Source organism: Myripristis murdjan, chromosome 4 (assembly GCF_902150065.1).
Source record: "Myripristis murdjan chromosome 4, fMyrMur1.1, whole genome shotgun sequence".
Taxonomy (NCBI): domain Eukaryota; kingdom Metazoa; phylum Chordata; class Actinopteri; order Holocentriformes; family Holocentridae; genus Myripristis; species Myripristis murdjan.
In genome coordinates this window covers 35,837,737-35,848,221 of record NC_043983.1, presented here as the reverse complement: position 1 = coordinate 35,848,221, position 10,485 = coordinate 35,837,737, and the positions used below count along the sequence as shown (strand labels likewise).

Sequence of the window (10,485 nt, the reverse complement as noted above, 5' to 3'; positions counted from 1 at the left end):
CAGACAATTTGGTTCTGTGAAACTCGGCTCTAATGCAGAATCTGGTTGGTATGGCCCGCCCCCATCTGCAGGGGATTGGCTGATTCCAGATGAGCGGCGTCTCCATGGAAACAGATCAGCATAACTGAAGATTTGAACAGTGTTTTGTCTCAGAATTGCCGGTAATGTCAAATTAAACGTGACATTAAAATGTACTCAGTAACCCAAACAACTGCTACATAACTGTGGCTGTTACCTTGTGTGTGTCCTCCAAAAAAACTTTAATAAATGAAAATGAAAACATAATTGGGAAAAACCTGAGAGTTCCAGTGGAGAAACTCCTTCTCCAGGTTGTTGCTTCTTGACTTCTCATTTATTTTCACACTTGAAATGAACCATTTTCCTGTGAAACTGAAAAACCAAACTCAACTTGCATCTGTATGTCACTTTTAGGTTGTTGTTTTTGTTGTAAGTGCCTTGTAAAGCTCTTTGCTGCCGCTGGGATCGCTGCTTCATAAATGGAGGCTGAAACCCTGTTGTGTTTCTGAGTTTTATTTTATTTTCAGTCTGAGGCTTTTATTTCTCTCAGTACATGTTTGTGCAGCTTCCTGTGAGACGGTACATGAACGATATCTGGCAGAACTGTAAATACTGGCTGCCTTGTTACTGAACAATTCTGACCCCTAGTGGCGACATGGCGGCGCTGCAACTCAAACTCTAACTCACCACACCACCATGGAACACAACTTAAAAACATCAGCTGAGCAGTGACAACTGGAGGAATGAAATGATGGAATAGAGTATGAGAGAAACCAGGCGAAACAACGTCAACATCAACATCTACATTTAACACCAACTGTTCCTGCCTGCTGGGAACAAAAGAGAAAAACTCAAGAGAAAATATACAAAAATAAAATCACAGTAACAAAGTGAAACCCCTCTTCCTCCCCCTCATCCTCTCTACTTGTGTCCTTTGCTGGTCTTGAAGGAGACCTGCAGGACCTTGTCTCCTAGCCGGTAGCCGTTGAGGCTGGTGATGGCCATGGCGGCTTCCTCGTAGTTGGTCATGGTGACGAAGCCGAAGCCTTTGCACTTGTTGGTGTTGAAGTCGCGGATCACCTTGACGTTAGCGACGGCGCCGAACGGCCCGAACATCTGCCACAGGAAGCCTTCGTCGGCGTCCTGGCCCAGGTTGTAGATGAAGATACACCAACCGGCCGACGAGTTGCCCGGGGCTCCGCCCATCCCTCCCATGTGGTCCACCGCCATGGGAGAGAACCTGCAGGAGACAGGAAGCAGGAGTGGGGAGAAGGCTCTCTGAAGAAGGTTTTAGCAGTGAACGATGTTAAGACGTGTCACTGCAGCAAACATGGAGGCACATCCACGACTTCAACTGGCTGCTAATCCACAGCTCGCCACGCGCTTCACAGCACAACAGCTCCCACGATAACAATCACACTTTTAGCTCAGAAACCAACACACAGGATCATCACCACAGAGACAAGAGCTGGACTCAGCGCTGTGCAGGTGCTGCGTGCTCCGGCAGGTGAGCTACAGGGACGGCCCCCTTATCATCTGAAAGCGGAGTGTTTACCTGAACCTCTGGGCCTGGTGGTGGACGGGTCCTCCGAAGCGCCGAGACTGGCTGTGGTACAGCTGGGACAGCAGCTGGGAGTTCTTGGCCTGATTTGGGTTGGCGGCAAACTTGACTGTGATTGGCTCAGCGGAGCCGGGCGGCTTGTGTCCGTTCAGGTACTTGATGGCGTCCTCGGCCTCGGACCTCTTGTCGAAGCGGATGAAGGCCACGCCCCTCGACAGGCCTGAGCAGACAGTGAGGGACGAGCTGTTAAGCGGACAGGTTCGAGGCGGTGCAGCGATGTGCACCATCAATCGATTATTTGTTCATGCTGGCAACTGTCGACTTTAAATTTGCTCTTAACTTATGGGCATTTGCTTTTTCAGTTTATCAGAACTACCTTGGCTCCTCAAACACCGGGTAGAGCCGCAGGCTTTAAGAAAATAGATGCGTATTTCTACCCGAATCATTTTCGGGCTTGTCTGCTTGCTCTGTCCACAGAACGAGCAGGGACACACAGGGAGCTCTAGAGCAAAGGCAGCTGGGTACGCTAAGGTAAGGTCAGTTCAGTAGGGCTGCAGTCTGTTAGTCGACTGGTCGATTTATTGGTCGATACGTTCTTGGTCGACCAACATCTGATTGGTCGATTATTTGCCGTGTTAATTTGATCAGGAGTAAAGCACTAAGTGCTGATGGGGGTGTTTTCAGAACAGCCTGTTTCACAGGTAACAGTCTGTCTTCAGAACACCCCCCTTGATTTCACAGTTTTGGATTAGCCCAACCCGCTGGAGACAGACAGGTGGGCCTGTATGTTCTGAATGGAAGAAAAAATGAGGCCTGGTTTTCTGAATATTTGCTTAATTAAGAACGTTTAATGAACATTTAGTCCTCTACCATGTCAAAGACGTCGTCAGTGTGGCAGCATTTTACCAAAATAGATGGAAAAAAAGTCGAATGCAAACTTTGCAAACAACAGTTTGCGTATCACAGCTCAACGACCAACATGGCATATCACCTAAAACGGTAAGCTAACATGTCTGTGTGAGGTTGCTGTTGGTTTGGAGTATAAATATATCAGAATTGGCATATTTCAAAATTTTAGTCTAATAATCGTTTTATAACTGCAGGCGCACACACCCACGACGACGGCAGCTTGACATAGTACTATTTTCAGAAATCACAGGCTGTGATATTGCGTAGGTGCACGTGATGCAGCGTGTCAGAGCCGAGCGACTCCAGTGTGTCACTCAGTGCAAAATAATTAGGTCAAAAACAATTTAATATACTGCAAATACTGCCTGTTTATGTTTATTTATAATTCATTTTGGCGGACAAGGCTACCAGGTAGGCTCCTGCCCAGTTAATTAATCTAAAAATAGTAACTTTGTTTTTTGTTTTTTTTTGTATTCCTGCCCCCCGATTAGTCGACTTTTGGTCGAAATTTCAGGACTTCAGTCGACCAGGATTTTTTTGGTTGACTGCAGCCCTACAGCTCTGCCGGGACGGGTTCAGACTTTTTGGAACTGTTCCGTCCCGGTGGGGGTGAACACTGAACTCAACAATAATACTAAAGCAGAAAATGCTCCTTTTTAACCGTAAAGCCTTTGTGAACACTGTCACGAGCAGAAGAATCGCTTCGCTTCAGTTACTGGTATGTACATGCCTAGAGGCTTTAGAAGAGTGTGTGCAAGTGTGTGTGTGTGGTACCGGAGGCTTGGTCGACCAGGACTCTGGAGTTGATGATTCGTCCGTAGCGAGTGAACATTTCCTCCAGGTCCTGCTGGGTGACGGTCTTGGGCAGCCCGCTGATGTACAGATTAGCGTCTTTGATGGCGTCGGAGCTCGGCCGGGCGTACGACACCTGGAGGGAGGCAGGCAGTCAGAGAGCTCAACCCACAGCCAGGAGCCGCACGAAACCCCCACACACTCCCCACACCAACACACACACGCACACGCACATACACAGACAGGCTCCACTGACATCCACTCTTAAAAAAAAAAAAAAAAAAAAAAGTAAAAAATAAAAAATATCAAAAAAGACAATAAACAATAAAAAAAAAAAACAATAAAAAAAATTTAAAAGTCAACATATTTCTGTGGATATTAAATAAGAAGTCTTAGAAATAATCATTCAATATCCAGGGATTCACACAGTTAAAAATACAAAAGACATAATAATAATGACTAAAAAAAAAAATACAAAAAAAATTAATGACTAAAAAAATAAAATTTAAAAATAAAGGAATAATTAAAAAAATAAAAACAGCATCTGAAAAAATGGGCAGTTTTTGAAAACCAAAAAAAAAAAAAAAAAAAAAAAAAAAATCAAAGCAAATGTAGAGAACAGAGTGACAGGAAAACAGAGTCACGTCACGTGGCTGGGAGTTAGGAAGCAGAGCGGCTAGCCTCAGGGAGTCTGGTAACTGAAAATTTACGGCCATTTTCCAATTTTTTAAAGCTTTGACAGATAATTTGATAGGTTAAAACAAATGATAAAGAAATAAAATAAACTGAAATAAATAATAGGAGGAGCTTCACTCAACCGGTCGACAAACAGACTGGTCGAGTGACGTCAGCCTTTTCATTTTCTGATTCCCGTTTGATTTTAGCCAACGAAATTAATTACATTATGATACCGGTACTAGGGCTGGGACCACCTAACAATAATTATCCAAATGTATTTTTTCTGTACATCCTTTCAGACTGTGAACAGGGACTTTAAATAAACTTAAATAAATCTGAACACCGCTGGTTTTCAAAATGCTCCCGTCGTACTTTTTACCTGTTAATGTTGCAAAAATAAATACCATTTTTTAAAAAATGAAAATAAAACTAAGTGTGTGCTGGGGCCGGGCAGCGGTCTGATGTGTGTCTGCGTTCTGTTAAGAAAATGAGCGTATCGAGGAGACATCGAGCTGCTGATCAGCCGCACGGCGACAGCGAGTGCCGCCGGGCCGACGCCATCACAGATCAGACTGTGGGCCGTGTGGCGGCGCAAGGTTAAAAACTTCACTTATAGAAAAAAAAATTTTTTAAGGCCCAGGAAGTTCATCTATGTTCAAAACGGGTGCTTTGGCGCCTCCCTGTGGCGAAAATAAAACCTGTCTTTCCGGCTGAACACAGGTGATCTTTTAACCTGACCGTACTGCAAAAGCAATGAAAATTATTCAATAATTTTATCCCGGTATATTGATTTTTCAAAACGTCTTGTCGTCCCAGCCCTGACCGATACATGTCCCCAAAAGCAAAGCAAACAACAAAATCCCAGGACACATGAAAACAAATACGGCCGGGTGAGAGGAGAGTGCAGGCTCATTCATGCTCCTTTACGGAGGAAAACACTTCTGACAGCAGCTAAGAGGCGGCGTTGGAGACGACGGTGGTCTGTGAGGTCATTAAACGCGTCACCGCAGGAGGACGGTGGTCTGTGAGGTCATTAAACGCATCACTACAGGGTTTGGGTTATTATCCTGCAATATTATCATTTTTTAAAACCTCCTCTTTGTGTCTCGCTCACAGATCGGTCTCTCTAACTCTGCTGGGTTCGTATCCGGAAGCTTCCTGATGATCTGCACAAATACGGAGCAAATGAAGGCAGACACAGACAGAAGGCTCCGTCTGAGCATGAATGAGCCATTAGCCATCCGTCACCCAGCGGATCAGAATTACGTCCTCGAGTCACAGAGGAACTCATAAAAACAACAGAACATTACAGGATTATTTGAAATAGGCATGTTGAAGTACCTTCATCCTTGAGGTAAATAAACACAGTACATCTATGAGTTGAGTTAGAAAATAAAAAAGCACCTTTTTGCACATTACCTTGATAGTTTTAGACTGTAGCCTCAGGCCATTGAGGGTACTGATAGCCCTCTCTGCATCATTAGGGTTAACAAAGTTAACAAAGCCGTAACCTAAACTGTGGCCTAGAGAAACACATAGAAAACAACAAAATAAAATAACAAAAGTGTCCAGGTTCAGCCTGGACGCCAGCACCCGTCGACACATCTCATTTAACATGCAGGCATCAGAAAAACAAAATACACAAGTGTGCACACGCGCTTCAACTTTACAGCTTTACAAGAAATACAGCCTGAAAAACAAAATAAAATACACAATATCAGGTGAAAACAGCATTTAACAATGTTCTCCATGACTATAAAAAACTTCAAATTCAGATAAATTCAGATATCAATTAACACTAAATATCATTCTTAAAAAAATTAGCAATTACACTAAATGACAACTGGAAAAAAAGATTAAGGGTTACATCAACAATAAAGAAAAGGAAAAACAATCAGATATTTCACAGAATGAACATCAGCATATTAAAAATAAAAAAAATAAAAAACTTCTCACTGAGTCTGCATTAATTACGAAAAAAAAAAAAAAATCCAAATAAATCAACATTAATGAGCAAAAAACCAAAATGACTGCAGTGTACACATCAGTGATAAAGATCCAGAAAATATAAAAGTGCTGCAGTGACATCACAGGTCAGAAAACTGCAGAAAGTTACTTTAAAAAAGTCAAAATAAAAAAAATCAAGTGAATAGGAAAAAAGGCTGACAGGATGATAAAAGCAAAGTGTTGTGTGTGTGTGTGTGTTGTGAGTGTGAGTATGTGTGTATTGTGAGAGTGTGTGAGTGTGTGTGTGTGTGTGTGTGTGTGTGTGAGCGGACTCAGTACCTGCCACTTTGTCCCGGATGAGTTTGGCCGACTCCACGTCCCCGATGCTGCTGAACAGACTGCGCAGCTCCTCCTGGCTCATGTTCTGCGGCAGGTAGTTCACGATCAGGTTGGTTCTGGCGTCGCCCATGTCGTCCAACATTTCGTCGTAGCCGTTGTCGTAAACCTCCGACTGCAACACAGAAAATCAAGATTTCAAGTTCTGTCAGAGTGGCCGGACCTTAAAGGAGGTCTCTGGCAGTCGTTCGCCTCCAGCAGCTCTGAAGCTCTGATCTTTAAAGGAAACTGTCAGGCATCGATGCAACACATGATCAAGAAATCATTTAAAATGCAACACAGGGACAGGAAGGGGCGGAGTCAAATGTTATGCAGAATGTGTAACTTGTGGTGTCTTGAAGTTAACGAGCACAAAAACTCCACCTCCAATGCCGCAGCCTCCATCACCTTGATGCCAGCGGCTCCTTTGGGTCCATGCTGAGCCTCCCTACCATCCGCCTGGGACGTCTGGACCTCACACACCTAAAAGACACACACACACACACACACACACACACACACACACACACACACACACACACACACACACACACACAAACCCTCTTCAAATACATGCATGATGACATCACACTAGGGCTGTGCAATAAGGACAACAATGGAAGTGCAATTATTTTAGTCAATATTGCGATCATGAGTATTTGACTTGATTACTTATTAATTTTTAGATCTACTGATTTCATTGCACTTCTGGTGCAATAAACAGCGGATCTCCTGGAGTTTTAAACACAGTGGGAACTACTTAGATGGATCAAAAAGCTTGGGCCTGAGTCATTCCTATACAAACGCAGTTTAAATTATTTGGTTATTATAATCAAGTCTGCCTACAGAGTTCATTTTGGGTCTTATCATACGTGAATTATTTAAAAAAAAAAAAAAAAAAACTAAAGTGGTTCTTTTTGCTGTTTTGAGAAGTGCTCTGTGCTGCGTCTGTTCACAGCACAACAGCTGCAGCCTCGTTAGAACCTGAGCTGCAGTCAAACTTTAATGAAGAGTCTGGTTTTTCACGCAGGCTAACGCTGCATGGTGCGTTTAGGCATGTGTGGCTGCAGTTCACATAAAAAAGGCACCACTGATACAGCAAATTGTAAAACTGCAAAAAATAGTGACAGAGAACTTCCTTTCAGCAAGAGAGGAAATGACCATCAGAGGAGGACTTTGAGGACTGAAAATCTCCTTTACTCAGGACGGGACAGAACCTGCTCTGTGCACTGCTGCTGCTCAGGCTCTTAAAACCAAATATGATCAATTATGGCTCTGTATTTTTATGGCTGCAAAAACAGGACTGGGATTCCATATGACAGCACGTAATGGCACTGAATGATATGTGGTTATCATATGTGATCTAGATATGAACATGTGTGATTTTAATATCTCAAAAGGAAATGATATGGACGATATCAAAGGTAGGGTTGGGCTAGGCTGAGACACTGATCGCTCTGCTCTGATCAATAAAATACTTTGTGAGGTCACTGCCTTTTTTCCATCCAGCTGGTGTTGTTATGCTGCTTTTGAAGGATGCTCATCTTTCCCTGTTGTTGCACTTGAATTTTAAGTGTGGAGCCAGTCATATCGTTTATCGTGTCACTACTGAGATATCTGGCAGAAATATCAAGGAATGAGATGATATCCATATGGTGCAGTCCTATCATCTGACTGTGTTTATGTGTTTGTGTAGTTTATTTCAGAAAGGTGACCGCACCACAACTGGTTTTGCTTTCGACTCAATTTTTTGCATTCAGAATCAGGATTCATTAAGAACCTGATTTGATAAACAAATCAGAATGTATGAAGTCTAAATTATACAGCGTCCTGTAGCACACATGTTCCTTGAGCTCCATGTGTGAGATGAGAAGCCACTCACCTTGAGGTACCTGATGTGGCCTCGTCTCACAGCCATGGACACAGCCAGAGGATTCACACACACAGCCTTCCTGTGGCAGAGGACAGTCACATGATGAACACACTTGTACTGACTAGTCAATGTTAATTATCAATCAATTTAACAATTTAACTGTGTAATAATTTATACCTCCAGGACTTTACAATAATTCAACAGTGCAGCAAACCCGTGTATATATGGTGTTTACGGGTACACTTTTTACATATGCTCAGTTTATTTCTGTGTGTATGGCTGAAATTTTATGGTAGGATTGATGTGCATACTTATACATAATGCATTCATTAACTTTGCAACAATACATTGCAATAATCAATAACAACCACCCTTTGTTGATGACCTAAATAGCCCTTCAACCCAGAAAAAGATTGGAGTTTTGGATCTTGATGATTCATTGATTATTGGTTATTAAGATACACAACTACCGGTTAAGAAAAATCCACAAAATTTGCAACCCTATAATAAGGATTATCAGTTATCATATAGAGACTTATCAAGTTACAATATCAGACATTTGCTGGTTATGGCTTCACAAAATGCTATTTCATTGCAGTCAGAGCATTTAGTCAAACTGGACATCAGTGGATAAAATGACCTCTAGTGACAGTGAGGGCCAGTTTGAGGCACATTTCCACAGCACAACGCTCAACATCCAGTCACAGGGAAAACACAATGCTAACAGAAAACTGCAAACGTTTTAACATCAAATCAAAGCCTGAATGTTCTGTGGTGTTCCTCTGGGTCTAGGTGTCCTGATGTGGTGGTTTGGGGGATTTCTGACTATTTGTTTTTATTCATTCTCCAGCGGTCAAACATGGTTTCATTTAGCACCAAATCTGTGGAGCAGCCGGTGGCTACACAGCCTCCTGGAGCAGGAGTGAACATGGCGCCGGCTTCATGTGCTTCCATCATGAGGCTCTGACCCTCCTGCTCTCTGACGCCGTGTTCACTCCGGAGCTGCTCCGAGCGGAGCCACGGCTCAGGCCAGGCCGAGGCTCCAGCGGAGCGGGGAGCGGCTTCATGGCCGCATCGGCCCGCATAGCGGCGGCTGCTGAGCCGCGGCCGTTTGCGGTGAGAAAACGGGAATCGGCCGAAACGACACGGAGACTTTTCTGGAAATGCGAAGCTGAAATAACGGCGATGCTCACACGGTTAGCCGAGTGACCCACCTACACGATGCGAGCCGGATTAAACCACGTTAAGAACTGCTAGCTGCAGCTGGAGGCCGGAGCGCAGCGCATGGTTAGCAACAAAGGAGGCTAACGTTAGCCTCCTTTGTTGCTAACGTTAGCATCTATGGTTAGCCTAGCCGCGCAGCTTCGCTGGGAGGCCGCGCGGTTGGAGCTAGCCTAGCTAGCGCGCTAAGCTAACGTTAGCTAACAGGCGGGTGCGGTTATTCGGTCCGTTTCAGGTGAATGAGACGGTCCGCCAGGTGAGCAGCAGCATCACAGAACTGACCCTGAACACAACACAGAAACACACACCTTACCTGTACAGGTGATCACGGCCTCGAGCCTCTGATCAAAACAAAGGAAACTAACTCACTGCACCTTTGGCGGCAATTTTTTTACTTCCGGGTTTCTTCTTCTGTGGTTACATGGTTGGTGGCCGTGTGAAAACGGCCACTTCCTTTTTCTTCTTCATTTGATGCCCTGCGTTCCAATACCCATACTACCATACTATTTAGTAGGGGAAAAAGAATTAGTATGTCCCAATACATACTAAACTACATACTTTGTAAGGGCAGCTGCAGTACATACTAAAAGTAAAAAGTATAAGTATGCGATTTGGAACGCAGGGATAAAATCCAAGTCAAGTCCGCGAAGTAGACATGCGCTTCCATGTTTCATTAGGAAATACACGTCAGTATAAAAATAATATCAAAGTAAATTACAACCAACAAGAAATAAAATGTATGGAAAAGAAAGAAAGAAAGAAACTGTCTGCTAGCTAATTGGAGAAAATTTGAAATGTCTAAGTAATCTAATAGTTTTAAAATTTCAGTAGCAGGCAAATATGTATTAAAGACTGAATCTTTAAAAATATAAAAGGAGGAACATTTTTAAGCCAAATCATTTTATGAATGTAATATTTAGCCAAAATAATATTCATATAGAAGTTTCATCTGCCAAAAAACCTGGGATTTTTAAATATGAGTAATATATGTCTTTGTTAGTACCAGCAGGTGGCAGAGCGATAAGGTCATGCCACAGCATCTCAATTGGATTTAAGTCTGGATTTTGACGAGGCCACTCCAAAACCTTCATTTTGTTTTTCTTCAGCCATT

The 10,485-nt window shown here is 43.2% G+C and overlaps 1 protein-coding gene across 2 annotated transcripts; it reads right to left on the bottom strand.

Moving 5' to 3' along the window:
• Positions 1 to 455: 455 nt before the first annotated feature.
• On the bottom strand, positions 456 to 9,809 carry elavl1b (ELAV like RNA binding protein 1b). Of its 2 annotated transcripts, none has more exons than XM_030049516.1 (8): positions 9,688 to 9,809; positions 8,163 to 8,232; positions 6,665 to 6,763; positions 6,245 to 6,416; positions 5,378 to 5,481; positions 3,263 to 3,416; positions 1,574 to 1,799; positions 456 to 1,258 (listed from the first exon to the last, which is right to left on the bottom strand). In XM_030049516.1, the coding sequence occupies exons 2-8, from the start codon at positions 8,196 to 8,198 to the stop codon at positions 940 to 942; spliced, it is 1,110 nt and encodes a 369-aa protein (XP_029905376.1). In that variant the 5' UTR covers positions 8,199 to 8,232; positions 9,688 to 9,809; the 3' UTR covers positions 456 to 939. The 2 variants fall into 2 exon arrangements, with proteins under 2 accessions (XP_029905376.1, XP_029905377.1); XM_030049517.1 differs by having other exon boundaries at positions 6,689 to 6,763.
• Between the last annotated feature and the right edge of the window lie 676 nt (positions 9,810 to 10,485).

Coding starts and splice junctions, on each gene's coding strand:
- elavl1b (XM_030049516.1), bottom strand. CDS start 8,198: ATGGCTGTGAGACGAGGCCACATCAGGTACCTCAAG. Junction 6,417..6,664: donor TGGAGGCTGCGGCATTGGAG/GTGGAGTTTTTG, acceptor TCTGTGTTGCAG/TCGGAGGTTTACGACAACGG. Junction 5,482..6,244: donor CATCCGGGACAAAGTGGCAG/GTACTGAGTCCG, acceptor GTGTTTCTCTAG/GCCACAGTTTAGGTTACGGC.